Genomic DNA, 24,432 nt, shown 5'->3' with positions numbered 1-24,432 from the left:
AAAAGCACTTCCACATTAGTCTTGTGCCCATCGTTATTGGCCAGTGGCCACCGAATATGGACTGAAATGTGTATGGTTGTTCACCTGTAATGATCATTCACCAGATGGTTGTTCGATCAACCATCTTCCATCAAAGGGCAGCCATACACTTTCAATAGCTGTTAGCCGAACGATCGTGCGCCCAACAGCTATCTCTCTCAACTCCTTCACAACTGCATCATACACATTCATGTTCAGCTCAGACACTGGGGGCGGGGGGGGGGGGGGGAGCTTATCTCCCTAGAGAACAAACGGATCGGGTGAAAATATTAATTTCACCCAATCTATCTCTCTCAACATCTGATAGTCAGGAGCTCCCAATGCACATTAAACTTTCACTTAAATCTGCCATTCTTGGACAGTTCGGCCACAAATACCCTAATGTGGGTGGGCTCCTTAATGTGTATGTCTAGGAGAGAAGTGATATAGTAGATGACTCACTATCTATACTATCTGTGTGTGCTGTGTGCAGAATCTCCAGTGTATTTCTGAGATGCAGCTTCACAATGCTTTCCCTTGCCTTATCACCAAATCCGGCTCATTTTCAACCTGTTTTCTCTACAACACAGCAGTGTTTCAGAGTAAAACATAGCTGTTTGTAATAAGGGAGCCTTTCTGGATTTCATGCTACCCATGGTTCGGACAGATAGAATCTCCTGACAGGTGCTGTTTTATAACAACAACGAAGAATTGATGTGTAAGCTGTATAAATGGTATTTGATTATTTTTTTGAAGTCTTTATTAAATGTTTGTCTAAACTTCTTTGTATTCATTCTGTTTGATACTTTTGTTGTTTTTTGTTTTGTTGCAAGGTTCTGAAAGGTAACTTACGACTTTTGTTTTCAATGCCCATATCTCTTCAGGCCACGGCTCAGATGGAAGAGCGACTTCAGGACATTATCACCAACTATTCCCCCGACAGTGTGCTTCCGCTGCCAGATGGCGTGCTCAGCTTCACTCACCATCAGATCGTGGAGCTGGCACGAGACTGCCTGGACAAATCCCACCAAGGTCTCATAACCTCAAGATATTTTTTGGAGCTGCAGCAAAAATTAGAAAAGTTATTACAAGAGGTAAATCACAGTCTCACTCACCAGATATTTGTTATACCTACGTTTATATCTTAATTTGAAATGTCTGTGAGTAATCTTGGTTTATCCTGCAAAATAGATTTTATTATACAGTATACAGATCAAAAGAACGATACAAAGGAAACATACATTTCCCATGGTTAAAGAGGTTTTATGAGATTTTGATACTGATGACCTATCCTCAGGATAGGTCATCACTATCTGATCGTTGGGGGTCCGACAACTAGGACTCCTGCCGTTCAGCTGTTTAAGAAAGCATCGGCGCTCCTGTGAGCACTGTGGCCTTCTCCGTAAGCACAACGCCATACATGGTATCGCACTCAGCCCAATTCTCTTCAATAGGATTAAGCGCGATACCAAGCACGGCCACTATACAATGTACGGTAAGCACTAGAAGGACGTGGTGCTCACAGAAGCACTGGTGCCTTCTCAAACAGCTGATCGGCAGGGGTGTTGGACAGCCAACAATCAGATTCTGATGACCTATGTTGATATCAGTATCAAAATATTGGAAAAACACTTTAACATCTTTAGGTGATAGAGTAACGGCCCCCATGTACATTAGATTATTGTCATCTGAAGCTACCCTATACGGTGGGACTGACAATCTAATGTGCATGGAGCCTCCTGACCAGATTATATTGAGGGCGGAAAGGACCAGGTGTGTTAAAGTTAAATACCCAATCCTTTTGTTCTCCTGGGAAATAACCCACCTGGCGAGGTGTCTGATAAGGGCTTTTCCCTCTCTTGGGAGAGATGGCTTTTGGCCATCAGCTATTAAGCGTGTGTGGGCATCTTAAGACCTGCGTATACCATAATCCTTTAAAGAGAAAAAAATAATTTTGCAATAAAAAAAAGAACATCTTGAGATACTGATATGATTTTTTTTAAGGAGATACATTGAATAAAAATGGAATAATGAACCCTGAGCTCTGTGATTTTTCTGTTCATTATGGAAACACAGTCTAAATAGGTTCTATCCAATTACCTGAAGCTCCTACCTCAATTTAACATAGCTAAATCTAAGGAGAGATGTGGATATATGGATTTTTTTCAGATTGTTTGCCAGGCTGTGCCTTAATTAAAGTTGTGGGCACCTGAAAGACCAGAATAAAATTTGCCTGTATAATAAGCCTACGGTTGATGATATTAATACTAACAAGCATAATCTGTCCCAAGATCATCAGGATAAATTGACAAAAAAGCAGCAGAAGTGCTGACACAAGCCTTGCCAACAGAGAACGCTATCCTCAGGGGAATCCTATGTAGAAGAGAGAAATAATTCTGTTATTAAAGGGGTATTAAAGCGTCTGCATGTTATAGGCTGACATTTATTAATCAGTTAGCGTTTTTCAGTGCGTCCTGGGATGCGGAGCAAGACTGATCCGTCATGACTCACAATGTAAGTCAATGGTGACGGATCCGTTTTCTCTGACACAAAAGAAAACTGATCCGTCCCCCATTGACTTACAATGGTTTTAGAGACTGATCCATTCAGGCTATTTTAGAGATAATACAACGGATCGTTCATAACGGATGCAGACGGTTGTATTATCAATGACTGATCCAGCAAAACCGGTGATGTGAAAGTAGCCTTAGCCAGTTTGTGGAGCATAGTGAGACCTAAAGTATTGCAATTTAGACACAAAATTAGAAAGAAATTTACTTTTATTGATGTGTTCACCGAATGTTGGAAATATGGGTGTGGTGTATCGAAAAGGACATTGCCTAAACCATTCAGATAAATGATTTAAGGAGGATGTAGATTTCGTGTTATGACTTTAGGATAGTCCAAAATGCACCAAACATCTATAATAAATTTGGTGCAATTCACTTAAAAATATTTAAATGCCAATCTTACTAAATCTGCCTATTATATTTTTCCATTATATTTCCGGTGTCATTTACTCAAGTGTTCAAGATCTCTGCAGCTCTGCTGTAATGTGATCCTTAAAACTGGAAACTGTGACCTAGTTTTTCAGTGAATGCAGAGTTTCTGAACTGTAAGGATAGTGGAAACAGGCATCTGATAAGTGGGAGGTTTTTTTTTTATCAGCAATATAATAAAGTGTATCATCTTTGCCTACGTTATTGATTTACAAAAACATGTACACTTTAGGGTGGTTACACACAATACAGTTTTTTGGAAAGACACTACTACAGTTTTTTGGGGTCAAAAAACTTCTCCAAAGAGGGAAGTGTGTGTCAAACCACCCTAAATGATAATTCTGGCTGCCACTAGGGGGAGTGTAAATAATATATCCGTTAAAGGGATTCTGACACCAGAATGAACCCTCTTAAACTGTCTGACGTTAGCGATGTGCGAATGTCAGCAGAATCCAACTCTGCTATTTTTATGTTTATTGATGCCCCCCTCACGGCACAATTCTTACGTTTGTAATATGCAAATTAGCCTCTAGGAGCAGAGGGGGGGAGGGGGCGTTGCTCCTGCTCCTAGAAGCTCTGTTCTCCCACCTTTGTCCACTCCCTGCCGTCCTTGATTGACAGGCCAGCGTTCTTCTTCTCCTGCTGGCCCTGTGTGCTGGGTAAGTCTCGCGCCTGTGCAGTGCTGTTTAACCAGCACACAGGTTAAATCGGCAGGAGAAGACGAACGCTGGCCTGTCAATCAAGGACGGCAGGGAGTGGAATGAGGTGGGAGAACAGAGCCTCTAGGAGCAGGAGCAACGCCCCCCCCCCTGCTCCTAAAGGCTAATTTGCATATTACAAATGTAAGAATTGCGCCGTAAGGGGGGCATCAATAGACATAAAAAATAGCAGCGTTGGATTCTGCTGACATTAGCACATCGCTAATGTCAGACAGTTTAAGAGGGTTCATTCTGGTGACAGAAACCCTTTAAACTCAATCCAACAGTATACTGTAAAGTAACCCTTAGTAGTGGAGGATTTGGACCTCTGGGATGAATGGGGTTCTGACTGCTTTGAAGATTTATTCTAAATTGAAGTCCTTTCACACAGAGGGATTATTGAACTGCATATCAAGAATAAATGTAAAAACACTAGATCCCAATAACTGGCTGCTCATTCATCAGGTGAAAGCAGCGTTGATACAGCCCCCATAATCATCGTTTGAGGGCAGCAGGATGTCGTCTATAAACAGCCATCTGCTCCCCGGAAATAAGAACTATGAATGGGGACGAGTGATCTCAGTAGTGTTCACTTGTCCCCACACAGAGGAGATGATTGCTGCATGTAAATGCAGCTCTCACCACCTCTGATGAGCCGGCAATTATGGGGATGAATAATTCATTCCTGATAATTGCCTGCAAAGTCGGCCATGTAAATTGGCCTTTAGTCAACACAGACTGATGGATTTTAAAAATTAACTGAAGGGGTAGATAAACCATAACGAGTCTATCTTATAATTAAAGTTATGTTTTGGGTCACGGTAATTACTAGCAAGTGCAAGGTCACATTGCTGAGTTACTGTCCTAATGTAATAACTGCCTTCAACGTACACGTTTTAGTGACAGAAATTTTTTTACGAATGTGAAATCAAATGGGTGGAACATGGGTGAAACTATTATCATTTCAAATATTGTCCCGTAACTACTAATTGTGAGTCTGGCATTGAACATGAATGGATGTGTTTGCTGCAAAGGGAGGATGAGGGCGACTGTTTGTGAGTTAGGCTTCTATTAAAGTGCAGACTACAGCATAAATCAGAGGACAGGTTTGTAAATGTCTTTGTCCTATGCGTCTGTCGGAGGCCCTACCACTACTTGCTCTGGAGGACCTTTGTAATGCTTCATTTCACCATTGGTGGCGCTGCAGGGAAGATAAACACTTGTTCCCCGGGGTGCAGACGGATCATGGATTGATTCAAGTTGAATGGGTCTGGATCAGTCAGTGGAATCTGCATGGATGTTGCCCGAGCATTGGGGACGGCAAATCGCAGTCCCCAATGCACGGAACCGCTGAGCAACGGCCGCGTGCATGAGGCCTTTAATGAATATTTTATCCATGACCTGGTCTGTAGGAAAACATGAACTAAAGTAGATATATGAAAGATTATATGGACTCAATGTATATAAGAATATCCCCTGGTCAAAGTAATCCTATAAATGCCCTGTGCTGCATAAGAGTTGGTTTGACAGAATCTACCCCGGAAACAATGTTCTTCCTAGTAGGTCTACCTTCCAAATGGTAATAATAATGATCTATATTTTAGGTTATTTTTGCACCACTTGTGAAGTACCCTGTATGTTTTTGAGGCTATATCTCAGTCCTGGCAGAAGCATGCTGTGCGCGAGTTGTATTATTCATTATGCGAGCGTTGTGGTCTGTCTCAAGAGTTTATAAACCGAAGTCTTGAGACTTAACAAGCAATTAGAGATAAGAAAGCATAATTCACAGCGTTTGGTTAAAGCCAAGTGCATTGCTCGTCCATCTACATTAGTCACTGCAGACACTTGTGTATTTAATTAAATGGATCTGCCCGACTCCCTTGGGTTATACTTTGTCTGTTTTGGTTTCATGGTTTGAAAGCTAAAGGCAATTGGAACATTCTCTAGTCGCTGACCACCGAAGACAGATACTTAGTTTGGTTCTGACATCTCATACATAATAATAAAGATAAATGCTTTCTGCTGCCTCCTGCAAGAAGCAAGGAAACTATAATTCATAGCTGTGTACTTTCTGCCGACCAGTCCCTGAATATTGGAGAGGAAAACAAGAAAAGGCATAAGCGGCTACAATATCTTCAAATATAAACCTAATTCATCCTCTATTAGTCAATGGCCTCCTGCATCCTTTTTGGAGACGCCATTTAAAGCATACACTTGTGTGTGTAAATTAACACATCGCGTAGCTTGGCAAAACTAGGCAGATTTGTTGCTCAAGAGTCTGGGAAATTGTAGGGGGATACGAGTGTGGGAGATTGTAAGGGGTTTTCTGAGATCAGGAAAAATTTGGAAAAGGAGAGGGACCATAAAAGAAAATTACCTGATAAATCAGCAGCTGCTCCGGCATTCCTCAGCAGTCTTCGATTAGCAGTGATGGGCCAATGTACCCACCTCAGTAAAGTCATGCTGTAAACCGCTGAGGTCAGTGATTGGCTGCAGCAGTCCTATACCCATGTTGCATTCTGTAAACATGGATGGAAAAAGCTGCTTTTCTTTATCTCCCTGGATTGCTGCTTCTTCTCTACATGGCATGGAGTTTCTATGCTTCTGTGGTTTTTGCTCATGGTTCTCTAACTTTCTCACACACTCCAAAAACCCAGTTGACCCAGTCTCGTAGTGTCTATGATAGCTGTCATATTGCACATTCTTAGCTCGTACATTTTACCATTTCTGTTTCTTTTTGATCTTCATAGGCTCAAGAAAGGTCAGAAAGTGGAGAACTGGCCTTTATCAAACAACTGGCCCAGAAAATACTGATCGTAATTGCTCGGCCGGCCCGCCTGTTGGAATGCCTGGTGAGAATAAAAAAGCTTAGCCTTTGATTTTTAATGTTAGACAGGTAAACAACACCGTAAGCAATAGGTAAAGGTGACCACCAATAAAAAGACCTTTGAATACTGCTCCAGTCATCCAATATGATGTGCTTAAAAGTTGTTTTCCGAACAAAAAAGTGAATTTGATCTATTAAATGTATATTGACTGCCACAGACCACCACTCAATAAGCCCTGTATGATTTCTAAACCACTGGGGACATTTTCTAATTGTGCATTATATCATTTGTATAACTCAGGAATTTGACCCTGAAGAATTTTACTACCTTTTGGAAGCAGCGGAAGGCCATGCCAAAGAGGGTCAAGGTATTAAAACTGACATACCTAGGTATATTATCAGCCAGCTAGGACTGAACAAAGATCCCCTTGAAGGTAAGAGTCATGTTTTTTTCGATTAAGACAACTACACTTAATAAAAAGCTACCTGAAGTTTTTCTTTATGTGATGGTAACTGGTCCATTTAGAAATGAAGGTCCTACTCAGCATTAAGTTCTTCTCCTCGTGATACAATCTCTTTTGCTCGTATGCATTATCTTGGACGCTAGTGAGCTAAAGGCTAGCATTTATTACTACTGGCAGTAGGAAAGATCAGTATATGGACTGAGAGCTCACTTGGAATTGGTAATTTTTGTTTTAATAGATGCTACAATTATTGCTAACAATCCATCAATCAGATTGTTCATAATTTTTGAGTCTGTTGACATTTTAGAAAAAGCTGAAAAATCGGTAAGTGTAGATAAGCGCTCATGAGGCGGAGATATTGTAGTCACACCCATGCTTAAGTTCCTAAGAAAACAGAGCAGTCCTGTCATATTTATGAAGGGAAGGAACATTTGAGCACCCGGTCACAATAATTTTCTTGTGTGAATGTTATGAGCAAACACTCGTTTGTTGGCTGATCGTATTGTTTATGTTGGCATGAAAATGCTTGCTGGTTGGCAGCACATCTCCCAGTGCAATGTACAAGTATGGGGGGGATGAGCAATCATAGTAGTGATTTTTCATCTCCCATGCGCTTTCCATCGGCCTCTGTGGCCTTTTAAATAAGCACAAAAGCACTGGTTTGGCGCGTGTTATGGAGTTGGAGTTGGGGTGCAAAAGGACCCTAATCCTGTCTCTAAGAAATGATGGCGTGCAGCCCCTGGAGGCTGGGAGGTTGCAAGATGCATACATAGTCTTATCTGTATGTATAGAATTGTTGTCCTGCCTTGTCTCTGCCTCAAGCAGGACCATAGAGCTGCTATTAAAGCGACCCTCCGGTTCAAGAAAATAAATTCAAGTTCACAACTAGGAAACAAACAGGACGCTAAGGCCTCCTGCACACGAACGTGTGCGCCCCGTGGTCGTGCTGTGGCCCGCAAAATGCAGGCCGCAATGCACGAACACCGTCCATGGGGCAGCGGATCGCTGACCCATTCACTTTAATGGGTCCGCGATCCGGCCGTTTCGGAAAAAGATAGGACATGTTCTATCTTTTTGCGGAACGGAAGTACGGCACGAACCCCACGGAAGCACTCCGTAGTGCTCCCGTAGGGTTCCGTTCCTTGCTTCCGTTCCAATCCATTCCGCATCTCCGGATTTGCGGACCCATCCCTGATGCGGACTGCACACTGAATGCTGCCTGTGTATTGCGGATCCGTAAATGGAGCCTAAGGCCAAGTTCTCATCTGCATTGTGAACTCTGGTAGTCTGTTCCAGCAGAGGAACAGCCTACCGGAGTTCACTTTATCCAGCATAGCCGGATACCACTGCGCACTGCTGGATCCCCATTCACTATAATGGGATCTGGCCTCTTTCCGGCATATATGCTGACTTCCAGCTGGACAAAAATATGCTGCGTGTAGTATTTCTTGTCTGGCTGAAAGCTGGAAGAGTGCCTGAGTTCACAACGTAGATGTGAACCCCTCCTTACCTGATGCCTCCTTTGCATCTTTTTTTAGTTACAGATCCACAAATTTAAACTCCGCAGCCTCTTTTGATAATAAGATGACTCTGTCCCAGTCTATACAGCAAAGATGACAAATAAGAAAACACAAAATGTCAGCCTATTTGTGACTGCTCAGGTGTCCAGTGTAAAAATTATGATTTTAATTTTTTTTTTTTTAATACCAATGATTTATTAATGATTTATTTTTTTTAATACCAAAAATATATTTGTAATGAAGAACAGATTTTAATAATGCCGTTTTTTAATGGCATTTTCCTTTTAACTATTACTGTGCCCAGACTAAAAGAATATTTGATTTGGTGGGATTCCTAGTCCTCCGTCTATTAGTTTAGCTATGTTGGTGTCTTTAAAAAAAAAAAATAAGTACAGCGAAATGGAAAGTTTTCTACAGAGGTTTCATCGAACTTTAAACATGATCAATAGAGATCACTTTGTAATGCAATGAGGAGAGCAGACGTTATTAAGTAGCTGGTACCAGTACCTCATCTTGTTCCTGGAGACATGGATATTTTATGAGCAGCATTAAGATTCCACGTTTGCCGTCAAACAGAATGACTTTAAAGTGATCTCCTTTTGTCAGCAGCTGAGCAGTATTACCTTCAGCCGCACGCTGGAAAGAGCAAAGCTTCATCTCTTATCTGCCAAACTGTTACCTTTTAATAATGTTTGCAAACACACAAGTTGAAGGGTATCCACGCTGGTAGCACAGGATCTGAACCCAGCAGCAGCTGCCTTCATGATGACCAAATATTCCTAATAGAGTAGTCACGCATGAATTACTGGTTGATAATGGCACATGAATAGACGGTGCTTTGAAAGCTGGACCACAGCAGATTCATCATCTGCTAGATACCGGTGCATTTCTCAACTTTTCCCTAGAGGGAGATTCTTTTTTATTTTTTTCCCTTCTTCCCCTGTGGTTTTTAAATTGCCGTCTTTACCTTCTTTTTTCTCTCTTTCTGTAAACGCCAGTCTACAGAAGTGGATTCAATCAATGACATAAAATAGGCAGATGTTTAATGGTATTTAGATGAGTTTTAAAAATCTCTTCAGGCATTTCAAAATAGTTCCCGGGATTCTCGCTTTAAGTGCTGACTCTGGGATTCATTCCATTAATACCCACTGTTAGCAGATATTATGTGCCTCCAAGATAACTGCTGTTGGGCAAGGCTTCTTTTGAAATGGAATTGTGCTTTTTGCCTTGTTCGCCGTGACATTAGCCACTTTAGGAAGAATTTTCAGGCGGATTTTGAGATATTTGAAGGAGACATAAAAGAGTTCATGAGATTGAAGAAGGCCTCCTTATAGTGAAGTAATCAGAGAGGTAGGTCGATACATTAAAAGAGAAATGCGGAACTTGCGGTGCATGGTCCATTTATTATTACCTCTGCCTGATTTGAGTATTACTGGCAATAAATACATTATTTTATTCTTACACCTGGATAGACCATGTAAGGTCAGATCATTATCTTCTGGTTCTAGTTTATGTAATTTTAAGAGCTTTCATAAAAAAAAGACAACAGATTTTTTTTTTTTATTTTTTATTGCTTACCTTCCTGTGATCAGCCGATCGGTGGGATCTCTGCCTGGCCATACAACTCCTCCTGCAGGGTACATGTGGTATTACATGCTGGTGATTCAGATAAATAGCTGACCATGTAAAAGATGTGCTGGCAGGATCTGCTAGAGCAGGACCCATTTTTTTTCCACTTACAACAGTACAACACATTTTAGCATTTTTTTTTTTTAAACCTTAATTTTTCAAAAAAATTTAATTACAAAGATTTTGTGTTTCTAAAAAAAACAACATCTCAGTGAGTAATATCAATGATTATGTCTTATTTACCATAGTATATGTTATGTACTTAGCCTTATGGAGTTAGGCTAGTTTCACACTAGCGCTAAATTGTTCCGACCGGCTGTTGCGGTAGAGGAAGAGCCCGTCTGAGTTCATCGTATCTGGCATAGCTGGATGCTACCTTTCAGAGTCCATACTGAGACCCAGAGGGAATCTGACCTGTTAGTGCCGGGACTAGGCCAGACAAAAACCGCTGCTTGAAGCTGTATTTGTCTTTCTGAATCTTTGCACTAATGCCGGAAACGGACCAGATCCCATTATAGTCAATGGGGCCTGGAGGTACTGCGCCAGTTTCCGACTGTGACAGAACAGTTTAGTGTTATTGTGAAACTAGCCTTGTGTGTTTTTACAATTAAAGACTTAACTTGGAACTACTTTTGAAAGTTTTAATCATAGTATAATTTTTTTTTTTTATGGCTCATGGCTTAAAAAGTTTTTGGTTACAATTTTAGAAATCGCTTTGTTGGCAAATTACGACAGTGGAACAGCAGAAACACCAGAGACTGACGAATCTGCCAGTGTAAGTATCATACATTGCTTTTATTTATTTATTTTTTCCGGAAAAAGGTTATATTACAAACTAAATGTATGGTGGACTTGTAAGGTAAACCAGCTCACCTGCCACATGTATTGCAGTCCTTGGGTGCACAGGAAACCATGGTGAGACCTCTTGAGGCAAGAAACAAAGCGAAAAACGATCCAGCACTCCTGAAATTTTTTATCACCACAATAAAAGAACCGACATCTCAAAAATTTCAGGAGTGCTGGATCGTTTTTATCTAAATATATGGTGTCCTCTTGTCTTTTGAGGTGATCAGCTCTCAGTTTGTTTTGTATTTGTTCAATGTATTCTCTTTGTAGGTTTCTCTTCTCAAGACTAAATACCGTACATTTAAAGAGGTATTCCCACCATATGTATGGATTTGCCATAAGGCTAGGGCTACACGGCGACATGTGTTGCGTGACAATAGGTCGTGCAACAAAAAGGGTATGATGACTAAACTGCAACATGTGTCGTGCGACATTTTTTGTAATGATAGTCAATGGTGTCACACTGCGACATGCTGTGACTGCGAGGCAACAATCACAGAGAAATCCAACTTGGATGGCTTTTTTGCGGCTGTTGTGTCGCAGTTGTAGCATGACGCAGTGTGACACCATTCACTATCATGTCGCCGTGTAGCCCTAGCCTAAGTGTCTGATAGATGAGAACTGCACCTGTTTTGATAAAGGGGGTTTCTTGACCCATGTCCTGTCTGATAAAGTGGCCACTGCATCGAGGTGTTGAATGAATGGAGAGGTGGTCCTGCATGTCTGTAGCTCTTTCCAGCCACTTCTTTAGAGGTCACTGAAGCAGCTGAACACACTTCTGCATTTATGCTCCACCTGGATGTGGTGGCCGGTGGTTGCTTTACCAGTAGACATGGGGGTTGATGGATCATCATACTCTGGACAGGTGCAGGTTCCAGAGGTGGGAATGCTATAAACGTCTAATGTGGACATACCCATTGGTCAGATATATACATCTATATGGTAGATATAACCAAGCTTATTCTGTTCAGGAAAGCAATCTGTGAAGAGTCCCATTTGCATCATAGTCATATACTGTGGTGTGGAATTTAGAAGCCACTGTAAAAGGACATTTCTATTTCCATTTCACTTCTATGTTTTAAATTTCTTACCCTAATTTCTTATTCTTTTTAGAGCTCAAATCGATCATTAAAACTGAGAAGAAAGCCTTGCGAGATTGACTTTGAAACAATGAAACTAATCAGCAATGGAGCTTATGGGTGAGATTTGTGTTGGCTAAAGATAAGCTTACATGCATTGTAAGGTCCTGCACAATATTTAAGTTTACAGCACTCGCCCATTATTGCTTCTGGATGAAGATTTTCTGCTCCTTCATTTGCTGTTTGTTGTGTTTGAAAATTGACTTCAAATAGCTTCACAATAACTACAGAGAACAGATTGATTTCTAGAGTTTGGTCTGTAGACATATAAAGAAAGATAATAATTTGATATATGTGGAGAATTCTTGGAAAATTATTATTAAGCTATGTAAAGGGGTTTTCTGAAACTTTTTCAATGTCAGATTGTTGGGGATCAGATCCCTGCTAATCAGTTAGTTGATGGGGCATCGGCACACTGGTAAGTGTTGCATCTCCTTATCTGTTTACCAGGCAAAATTCTGTACATTTTGTAGTGGCTGTGCCTTGTGTTCCAGCTCCGTTCCTTTCACGTTATAGGAATGAGCTGCAGTACTAATCACAGCCACTAAGAAATGTATGGCGCTGTGCCTTGTAAACTATTAAGAAGAGGCAGTACTCTTTCAATCAGCTGATATTGACCTATCCCAAGGATAGGCTATCAATATTAAAGTCAGAGAAAACTCCTTAAGTTAGAAAAGTGATAAGAAATAATAAACGTTGTCACTAATTTATTATGACAAATTCCACTTAAAGGGAACCTATACTATGCCTACCTCACTAAGGGAAGCCTAGTATAGTGACAGACCCGCTGATTTCAGCAGTCTGTCACATTTTAGATTGCAGTGAGTAGATTAGAGTACTGACATTGCAAGCCTTGCAGCATGCCCCAGCGGTGAGAGGGAGAAGAGTCCCCGTCCTCCCGTTCCACCAGTTGATGACTGACAGGTTTCTTTCCTATTCGTCAGTCATCATATGGAGGAAGAGGCAGCGTGCCTCATCGGACTCTTCTCCCTCACAGCGCTGTTATCATGGTCCAGCACAATCATAGCAAGGACCATACAGCTCTGCACTTGTGCACTGCTACATCTATTACTCAACATAGTCTTGGGACACAAGGTAGAGACAAAGACAAAGACAAATATTTTCTGTTGGGTAAAATATTAAGCTTAGTCCCACATGAACCCTTTAATAGACATGGTTTTTATGGCCAGCATGGTAAAAGTTCCCTATATTCCTAAACCATAGACCTATATCCACCCAAACCAAAGTCCTTGTTTTCAATACATAGTCATCATCTACATGCCGTGCAGTCACCTACTAGTGTCAGGCCATGCTTACTCTTTGATCTCAGTCACCTGTGACCAAAACAGACCAAACAGCCTACAGGTACATGTAGAATGAGGCTATCCTGGCCATGATATTTAACCAGCCAGGCTGTGTTGGTGACCTCATTGCAGGATGGTTTCCATAAACTCTGAGGCGCTTTTAATGAGATTTGGAGTATAAAGAAACAGTGAGTCATGGTGTATTAAGAGCACATGAGAACACAATAATGTTTGTATTGAGAGGACAGATCTTGTAATTACGAAAATAGCAGCTGATTTGAGTTTGGAAGGCCGATACTCTCTTGTTACAGACACCTCAGACCACACTTGGTAGTTTTGCATCCAATGGGGCTTTGTTGATACTGCATTAAGGCTTACAGGAAAAATGCCACCAGACATACAGGTGAAACTCGAAAAATTAGAATATCGTGCGAAAGTTCATTTATTTCAGTAATGGAACTTAAAATTAGAATATTGGAAAATGTTTAATATTCTAGGTTCAAAGTGTCACCCTCTAGTCAGCAAATTAGTCCATACCCCCGGAGCAAAGGGTACCTGAGATTGTGACTTTGGGGTCTCATAAGCTGTAAGCCATAATCATCCAAATTATAACAAATAAAGGCTTGAAATGTCTCGCTTTGCATGTAATGAGTCTGTCTCATATGTTAGTTTCACCTTTTTAAGTTGCATTACTGAAATAAATAAACTTTGTACGATATTCTAATTTTTCGAGTTTTACCTGTATGCCCCAGATGTATACAGCTCAAAGGGCCTGTTGGAAGGATGATATCACTGCTATCCATGGTATCTCTAGTTCAGCATAGCTATTGAGTTCAACACATAATAAATATATGCCAATATATTCTTAAAGCATGGACATGTATTACTATTAGGTTCACACCTTAGGAATGTTTAACCTTTGTGGTCGGAAATGTTTTTACTGAAAGGGTCAAGGCTAACCTCTCGGCACTATTGCTTGCACTTCAGAGCCCACCGAAGCTGCCCAACCCCAAAATAAAATGTCGCATGCACAGGGTGCTTTTCATTCCCTAGTTTATTGACTGGGCAGTGTTATATAGTCAGCTGTGTGACATTGTTATTTAAAGGACGCCAGTCATTAGGATCATCAGCACCATGCCAAGTAGGGCTTCCCCAGCTGAGTTAAAGCCCATCTCTCTACCCCCCCGATCTGTTGCAATATTCTGGGGAAATATTATTTTTCCCCCAGTATGCTAATTATTCCTTAAGTGCCCCCAGAATGTCTATAGCCAGAACTCTGTTCCCTTAATTATTAATTTGCATATTTTTGAAAAATATTATTTCTTCTGCACAATGGACCTGGGAGGGGCGGCTGGGTTGGCGAGTGAGAAACTTAGGCTTTCAATCCTATAAATGTTTATCTGCAATGTATGTATTGCATTCAGATTTAATCAATGCAAAAGGTCACATAACCCATAGGTGTGGCAGGCATGTCATCTTCCTTCTAGTTTGTCTGCTCGTGTGAGTCATGGTGAGTTTGATTTGTAGTTTGGAAATAGTGGTTGATGGTATACACCAAGTGAAATGATGAATCAGTGTTGTTTCATGCCAAATGAACTCGCAATGCAAGTCCATTCTAGAGCAGAGCGACCGGTTTACAAATCCTTCTCCTGTATTACAGCAACTGTAAAGTAAAGCTTACATATAACATGATATATATATATATATATATATATACAGTTAAAGATGATTGTCATGGTGTTTAAATGGAAAGATGGGGTATGGGCGTGGGGAAGGTGGTTTGCTGTTCGGTTATGTGCCCCAGGTACTGGGTACCAGCCATCTCCTCTACCTTAGCCTGGGTGTTTAGATACGGGCTAGGGCAGTAACTTGGAGCTTGTTTGAGTATATATGTACATACAAGCACAGACATAGACTGTAGTACAAATAGCCGTGGGCGTACAGAGAAGAAGTATTATTGTCAACATTTGTAAATGCCTAGAATATTAAAGGGGTATTCCGGGTAAGTAACGTTATCCACTATCCATAGGATAGGGGATACCTATTTATATTAGATTTCACTCTAAGCAATGCAAAAAGTAAAAGCCGCAATGAAAATCTTCAGAAAGCATTTACATGCTGCAGACTTCAAAATCTGCACCCTAGGTCAATTTCGGTAACCCGTACAGTGGATGAGATTTTTCGAATCTCCTCTACTTGGCTGGTACTGTATTTCCTTGTGCATTTTCCTGGCGCAGAAAATACGTGTCATGGGGCCCTACAGTGATGATGCCTTGTAAACCATCCACATGACTTTTCCAGCCGTCCTAATTCTAAACTTTCATATTATCCAAATATTTATTATGATATTTAGTAATGGACGAACATCTGCCGGGCCGGTTCGCAAACGCGATCAAATGTTCATGAACCGCAAGTTTGCGGCGGGTCCCATTCATTTTAATGGCAGGCGAACCTGAAAAACCTTCAGCTCATATTTGCAGCCAAGAAATAATTACTAGAAGTGCACAAATAGTCCCACAACATGGACAGTGACATACCAGATGTATTATTCAAATTTGCGATCTCCATTCATTATTTTTTTCAATGTGAAATATCGGCAATATAATTTTTGCGTATGCGCAAATGCACTATACAGTACCCAAATGCACTATAAAGAAAGTATATTGGTATATAACACCCCGCTTCAAACTGTTTTTTGGGGGGACAACTGGTATATCACACCAGTAGAAATGATTTGTTCCAATAGCGCTTGTCCCTCTATATACCTGCAGTATCGCAGCAGAACCGCACACAACTGCCGCACAATACAAATGCACTATAATATACTTTCTAACATAGAAAGTATATTATAACATTGTACAAGGAAGGCAATCCATTAGAATATACATAAAGATAAAACGTAACCTTTAATAATGTTACTATGAGGGACCATTCACACGTCCGTATGTGTTTTGCGGATCCGCAAAACACGGACACCGGCAATGTGCAATTCGCAATTAGTGTTGGCAGCACATGCACTATTTACATGATGGGATTTGCTGCCGACAAATGATTATTTTTATGCTGACGTAGAGGATGCGATAAGCAACAACAAGCGTTTTATCAATTGTCATTTCATTTCTGAGCAGCCTCTCATTGTCCCCTGGGTAAAGTGGCCTTTATTGTTTCCATCTCTTTCGCATTATCTGATACAAATTAGTGAAGTCAGTCATTAGGTTGTTATGCCATGTGGAGTACTTGCTGAAAATGATGGTTCCCAGTGTAAAGCCTTTTAAGCCACTGTAGGAACATCCTGTAACAGAACAGGGTCAAGAGCACGCAGGCAAAACAGTATTAATCTTACTTTAAAGATTCAATGGACCAGAAGGCTTCTGCCAGGGATATGATATCACAGGATACACTGATCAAACCTGGTAGCAATGTTTAATTCAAAGCAAAGATGATTGTTGATCTTGAAACTGAACTCCGTAGAACACCATGTCCAGGTGCTAAATACAAAAACCAGCATTTAAAACGCACACTGTGCCATGTATTGTTCTGTTCAGATGCCTGTAAATAAAGCATTGTGTCACTGATATTGTATGCCGTGGAAAAGCAGCTTTGAAGACAGTACAGCCTGCATGGAAAAAGTAAAGCTTTCCATCCAAACTTCCATTGCTCACAATTAAAAAATGCAGACAGAGCTGCCAGTGTAATTTAGTCAGAAATCACAAGTGGAACAGATCCTGTGGGGATCAGAAGGTACAAGGCATCTGCAAAAATTCTGGCTCTCGGATACAATAGATATTTGATTTGCATATACAATTTGCATGCTTAATGGTTGCTGCTTTGTCACTAAAGAGCCAATGCCCGAGTCACCAACATTGTACAGTTCATCTCGAGGAAGGCATCTCATCCTTTTGTCTTTGCACGCTGCCCAGTCTTGCTAAAGTAGCAGTGAAGTTCAGTTCTTGCATAAGAGTAAAAGGTATCCAATGTAAACCCCACACTTCCTCTATTGCCTCAGGTAGCGTTTCTCATAACATCTCTAAATGATGGCGAAAACAGGTTTATAATGCTAGACAGAGACATGTTGTGGCAAGCAAGGTGGAATTATAGGGAGGACAGAAGGGACAATTGCAGAGGGCCTCCATTGCCCAGTTCCCGCCAGACTTTCCAAGGCTAGTTATGAAAATATTGAAAGTGTACCTGAGATGCATAATGGCTTTGCTTTTTTGTACAATCGTAAGTATGAAGGGAGAGGTTTTTTTTTTTTGTGGCGTCCCTAATGTCTTTTTTTGCCTAATTAGCCCCTCGTCAGCTGCACTGATAGATGCATTTCTCTCACAAGTATGGGGGAATTATGTGGTTTTCTACAAGCACTGTATTGCTGTGATGTCATTTCCCTTACTTCCCCTTATGTTTACTTTCAGCCCAAGAGCTGACAGAACAGATAAGGACGAGGAGATCACACTTACAGAAAGGCAGGAGGCTCCTGTGAATTCAAAAGCAGTATGGAAACAGTTCTTTTCTCAGGTTTAGGATCTCAGCTAGCTCTGACATGCCCCCCCCTTCCTCTCTGCCATTTGTTACTAGGGATGGATTTTGCCTGACAACGAGTAGTTATTGCAAATTAGGTGGAACAGAAAACCCTAGTGGCCATGACTTTCAGGTGGATGCAGGCATACTTTTTAAATGAAGTGATTTAAAAATTTACTATGTATACCATTCTCTATTAAATGAAATTAAAAGTATTTTCCTGAGTTTTAAATACTGATGACCTATCATCTAGATAGGTCATCAGTATCTGATCTGTGGGGGTCCGACACCTGGGACCTCCCAGCGATCAGCTGCTTGAGAAGGCTGTAGCGCCGAGCCATCTCTCAGCTTTTCCCAGGTGCAGCTCAGCCCCATAGAAGTGATGGGGCCAAGCTGTAATACCAAGCACAGGTGCTATAAAACGTATGTCGCTGTGCACAGTTTGCTGCAGGAAGGCAGCGGCGCTCACAGGAGCACCAGTGCCTTCTCAAACAGCTGACCAGTGGGGGTCCAGGGTGTCGGACCCCCTCCGATCAGATACGGATGACCTATCCACAGGATAAGTCATCAGTATTTAAATCTCGGAAAACCATTTAAAGTACAGTGACCCCAACAAAATAAAAATTGTAATATTTTGCAGAAGGGGTTATTATGTATCTTTTATTACTAGAGAGATAGCTCTGTTCTACTTGCATGAAGGTTTGATGCATCATGAGCTCGCACTGCTAACTAGAAGTTACTGGAGCAGATTTACCATCTAACGTTTAACCGAGTAAAATTGGGCAAGGCAGTCTAAAAATGATTAATCACAGAGGCTGATGCTGGATAATACTTTTGGCGCATCTTTAGATTCTTTTGTCTAGCTTTATATTACCGATTGGCTAAGTGTAGGGTGATATTTTGGCACATTTTAAGCCTCACCCTTTTCCTGTGGAGAGACACCACTTGTTGAGCAAGTTGTCTGTCATCGTTAGTCCATTCTTCACTTTTTTTAATGTATGTATGTATGTATTATGCATGTAGAGCGCCTGTGAATTAATGGCGCTCTAAAATAACTAAATAATGTTTGCCATTGTAAGAGAAAACACAGTAAGTGTTGCAGAAATTTGCTATATCCCCTCATGTCATTATGTCTATGGGAGATGTGCAGCATTCTTACATCTTATATGACATTTTCTCGTCACTGAGACAGTTTTAAGCCTCCTGCGCACGTCCGTGGACCACGGACCGTGTGATACCGGCCTGGATTTCTTCTGAGTGCAGGAGCGCACGGCGTCACCATGCACTATTTTGTTTCAGTGAGTCAAGTGGTCTACTCCTTTTTGGTATTAGTAGTGAAGATATAGTTTAGTGGCTACATGCACATTGTGCTGATGAAGCTGAGGCCAGTACACCTCCCTTTCCTGCGCATGTGTCAGATGCTGACAGAAGTGGCTTGTAATGACTTACTTTTATTTGCTTAATACTAAAGATATCTAAAGTGGACTTCGATACGAATTTTAGCAATTTTTCGTAAAATGATGGCTGAAAGTAAGAAAAAATTATACTTTCCTCATCCACTTGATTGTGGAGAGGCCGTCCGCTCCCATCTAGTTTGAAGAAAACCTGCCAAGGGGCCTGCGCGAGCATGATGACCCCACCACATGATTACACTGGGCGCACGTGGTGATGTCATCACTAATAACTTCACCACGTGCGCCCAGGGGGATCAGGTGGTGTTGTCATCATGCTCACCGCAGGTCCTTTGGCAGGTTTTCTTCAATCAAGATAAAAGCGGACGGCTTCTTAGCAGTCAAGTGGATGAGGTGTGTATAATTTTTTTTTTCATTAACCTCTGAGCAGCTGAATGTGAGTCAGATTCCGCGATCAGCGTTGAATGCGGCATCTGAGGGGTTAAATGATGGGCGGTGGCATGATCGCCGTTCCCCGTCATTGCACCCGATCCATACAATGGAAAGTATTTGTGATTAAGTAATTCTTAATGAATCGCATTTCTTGTCGAAGTTCAGCGAGGCAGCCAAATCGCTCCTCTATACTTATCCTGTCCTGAGGGTCATCAATAATGTCAGGCGCATAGTGTTAAAATTCATTTTTTACATGGTGCGAAAATGGACAGGCTATACAACAGGCTGTTGAAAAAGTTATGGCACAGACGTATAGAGTTTTTTATGGTGCTTTATGGTAGAAAAATCAAGTGATAGGTTCCCTTCTCCTGACATGTCTGTTATAGTAACTACTTACACTCCGCACATAATAATTCTGCAGCATCTATTCTTCTTTCTCTATGATGTGCCATTCCGTTATTATTTCTGATAGAAGTTGTGAATTAATTGCTAGCAGTTTGCCATAAAGGTCCAGTTGGGTGTTACCTGTTGGTGGGGGTGTCCCTGCACAGTCTGAAATTATCCAATCAGAGCTGCCAGTGTCAGACTGTGCAGGGACACACCCCTAACTGGTAACACCCATCTGCACCTTCTGACAAATGAGTCGTAACTCCTAACAGGAATAATAAAGGAATGGCACAACATAGTCATAAGGATAGATGCTCCAAAATAGTTTTTACAAGGGAGATGCGAGTAATTACTAAAGCAGACACGTCAGGAGAGGTGATGGGTTCTCTTTAAATCAAGTGTCCTATGATGAGAGCCTCATCTATTCCGTATTGATGGACTTCTTAAATAGCCTTATATAGCTTTCTTCATCTGAAGGGAACATACACTTACAGAAAAAAGGGCTCACAATGACTTGATACTTTTTCAAAATGATTTATTTCCTTTGGATGTTGAAAGCAGCATCTGTTCACCGAGCTCTGCTGGAAATTTGCCATGAAAGTAGAGAGAATGTTTACTAGCCCTTCATTGCTAATTCTATGGATGAGACCCACAGTTTCTTAAAAAGAGCTGACTATATGCTTTATGGTTATGTTTTTTTTTTACTACGGCATAGTTGACTATATGTTTTTTTGGTTGTTTTTTTTTTTTACTACAGCATAGTTTAATAATTAGCTAAAAATGTCCATTTGGGGAGAACACACACGTGCTGTCCTCAGAGCGCTAATGTGAGGCCTCATGTTGGAAGGGTTTTTAAGGGGGAGGGGATGTTCTTATTGATTCTTGTTGAGCAGGACATCCTAGAACTGGACAGGGGTGATACAGATCAACACTGCTCTCTACTGGATCATGTTCGGTAGATACCAACAAAAAAATCAAGAAGATCAGCAAAGGTTCCCGCTTGTTAGCTCAGTCATGTAGACCGAGAAGTATACAAGGAGGAGATGAAGTTTCCATTGATGTTTTTGTTGTTACTTTTTCTTTTAAGAGAAATTGATCTCCATCTGATCACTTAATCCCGTTTGTGTGAAGGAGCAAATACTTGTCCTAGTTACCAAATGTTTGAAGCCTTTAGGTTTAATTTAAAGGTCTTAAATTATTTAAGCTCGTTACAAAGATTTTCCCTGCTAACTTTTGACTTTTTATCACGGAGCGCTTTCTATCAATAAGTGTTAACTAAACTTCATTATAACTCATGGATTTTCTTTCCCTTCTCTCCAGAGCTGTTTACTTAGTTCGACATAAAGAAACCCGTCAGAGATTTGCAATGAAGAAAATCAATAAGCAGAACCTAGTCCTTCGAAATCAGATTCAACAAGCCTTTGTGGAGAGGGACATCCTAACATTTGCAGAGAATCCATTCGTGGTCAGCATGTACTGTTCCTTTGAGACGAGACGTCATTTATGTATGGTCATGGAGTATGTCGAAGGTAAGACATGGTTTTTCTATTGCCGTTATGAGATTCTGTTTACTCTGAGACTTGCTCATTATTTGAAATTTCGAAATGTACTTTTGAAGTTCCTGCATTTTTAGCCACTGAATGTTATGAGTCTTCTATTCTTGTATATTCAGCCAAGGCTCTGTTCCACTTTCCGGTGTTTCATGTATTTGAGCAAGAATGGCACAGTTCGGTTATGCTTGTAAACCCAACTAAAGCTACTTTCACACTTGCTTTGTCAATTCCGGTGTTGAGATCCGACAGAGGATCTCAATACTGGAATGAAACAGATCCGTTCAGTTGGGATGCCGTTGTGTGAAATCAAAACTGAAAAAAACAGAATACATTGAAAGTCATTTGGTGACGGATCCAGTTTTTTAGGGTCCTAAAAAGACTGATCCGACACTATTGACTTACATGGTTTTCAGTGCTGGATCCGTTTTTATGACTGGACACAAAACCGCAGCATCTTTTGTGTCCGGTCACAACGGAATGTTGCCAGAACGGAAGACATCCTGATGCATCCTGAATGGATTTCTTTCCTTTCAGAATGCTGACTAAACTGAATTTCTTTTTCCCGGTATTGAGATTCTCTGTTGCAGGCATGCTCAACCTGCGGCCCTCCAGCTGTCATTTTAATGTCAGGAAGAACATAATCTGCCGAAATTTTTTTTCCCCCTAAAGATGCCTGAATCTTAAAGAAATCTGATGGACCACATTATAAGACAACATGAGCCATGAGTGTTTGGTAATGGATCTGTCATAATTGTCTTGGATCCTTTATGAATGAAAGCCACGACTCTAGTGTGAACAGGTCCTAAGGGCAGTAGTTGGATCTTTGTGGAACATAAAATAAAAAGACAATGACAATCGCCATAGATGATTTTCATCAGGGGTGTACCACCAATGAGGCCTGGTGAGGAGATTGCCTCTGGTGGTAAGACCTAGAGACAAGTGGGCGCTGTGGGAATCTCTCTCTCTATTCAACTGTATCACAGTATGCCTTCAACAGTAGAGCTGGAGGGGTTGGGCACCATTTCAATATTTTCCTCAGGCAGCAGAAAGGCTAGGTGCACCCCTGATTTTTATGTATGTGATTTCATTAAGATGGGTTGAACAAATGCCTTTTTAGCTAAAAATTCACCTATTAGAATGCAAAAATTCAGGAAAAAGGTCAATTGATGCTATTTTCCCATTCATGTTGCAGTCTTATATACACTTATTTTGTCCATATGGGTATTTTCTATCCTCATATTCTGCAGTAAGATTTATGAAGTAGAATGACAAATTTTCTTTCTTCAGTATAGTCTTCATCAAGCTTTAGTTCTCCAGATGTTGAAAAGCTACAACTCTCAGCATGTCCTGACTGCCTGTTGCTGTGAGGTCATGATGAATGTTGTACAGCTGGAGGATATGCTTCAATGTATATCTATTTATCAAACCATTTTTTGTTTTTGTTACTCATCTGTTTGGACATCAACAGTAAGGGTCCTCTTTCATGGGCTGATCTAATGAGCTCTGTTGCCCAGATTTACTAATCCTGTTGATGGCATTAACGTAGATGGGCTGTCTAGGCCTACACCAGATTTATCACAGAGGCTCAGGCCCGATGACAAATGTGGTGCAGGGACAGACACCTTTATCTATCCTTACATCAACTATTGGTTGGCTTACTTTGAGATAGAAGTTTAAGCCAGATTTATCATGCAATTTTGTAGCAGAGGATCATGGTGCAGAGGAATTCTCAAGAAGCCAAATTGTGTCAAAAACGCACCAAATGTTGGCACTGTTTACTACAGTGTGTAGGACCTCTGTGATGGCTAACCTTCAGCACTCCAGCTGTGGTAAAACCATGACTCCCAAGATGTACACTTGTTTGGCTGTTCTCAGAACTCCATAGAAATGAATGGAGCATGCTGGGAGTTATAATTTCACCACAGCTGGAGTGCCGGAGGTTAGCCATCACAGGAGGTGAACTGACATGATGGTGGTATGAAGCTGAAACATTGTAATAAATAATCATTGTTTTGCTAGGTGGCGTTTCCTCTTTGAATATTTTTGTAGTTTTATCAGTTTTTTTGGGGAACAATTACCGAAAAACGTAAGAAATGAAGATTAAGAAAATTGCTGTTAGCAGTACTTGGAAACACGCAGTATCTTTGCAGAGATGGACCAACAATTGCATTTTATTATTTTAACTTCTGACATATTTGTACTGTAGTAGTCAGCCATTGTTCTGCTCCCGATAAGAACAATTCTTGCCTTGTATTCTATGGTTATGGGATCTTGTGTTCCTATGGCTACCACCAACACAGTACATAATACGCCCACCAAACATGCAAGAAGATTAACTATTGGAGAAGCTCGGCAGTATGTGTTGTGTATTCAATACTAAGGGCTTATGCACTCGGGTATAATTAAATGAAAAACATTGTGTGTGAACTTTTTCACACTGAAGGATTCAGTAAAATCATAAGGTCATTCGTTTACACAATTCAGCATTAAAGGGGTTGTCTCACTTCAGCAAGTGCCATTTATCATGTAGAGAAAGTTAATACAAGGCACTTACTAATGTATTGTGATTGTCCATATGTTCATCAGTGGGGGTTCTGCTTTCACACTATAGGGAAAAGCATTGGCTTCTCTGGTGGCCGGGACTGTGGGAGCACACATAAGCAATGCTTTTTCCTATAGTGTGCAA

General features: G+C 40.9%; 1 protein-coding gene across 5 annotated transcripts in view; it reads left to right on the top strand.

Annotated features, from left to right (window-relative positions):
* The window catches only part of MAST4 (microtubule associated serine/threonine kinase family member 4), a 550,772-nt gene that overhangs the window by 477,441 nt on the left and 48,899 nt on the right, over positions 1–24,432 (top strand). For all 5 annotated transcript variants that reach the window (XM_044276133.1, XM_044276132.1, XM_044276135.1 and 2 more), the window contains 6 exons: positions 903–1,112; positions 6,466–6,567; positions 6,844–6,976; positions 10,863–10,930; positions 12,115–12,200; positions 21,514–21,722. In XM_044276133.1, coding sequence (XP_044132068.1) covers positions 903–1,112; positions 6,466–6,567; positions 6,844–6,976; positions 10,863–10,930; positions 12,115–12,200; positions 21,514–21,722 — 808 coding nt within the window. The remainder of the gene's footprint in view (positions 1–902; positions 1,113–6,465; positions 6,568–6,843; positions 6,977–10,862; positions 10,931–12,114; positions 12,201–21,513; positions 21,723–24,432) is intronic.

Source organism: Bufo gargarizans, chromosome 1 (assembly GCF_014858855.1).
Source record: "Bufo gargarizans isolate SCDJY-AF-19 chromosome 1, ASM1485885v1, whole genome shotgun sequence".
Lineage (NCBI taxonomy): Eukaryota > Metazoa > Chordata > Amphibia > Anura > Bufonidae > Bufo > Bufo gargarizans.
The sequence above is the reverse complement of the archived record's forward strand: the minus strand, read 5'-3'. Positions and strand labels throughout refer to the sequence as shown.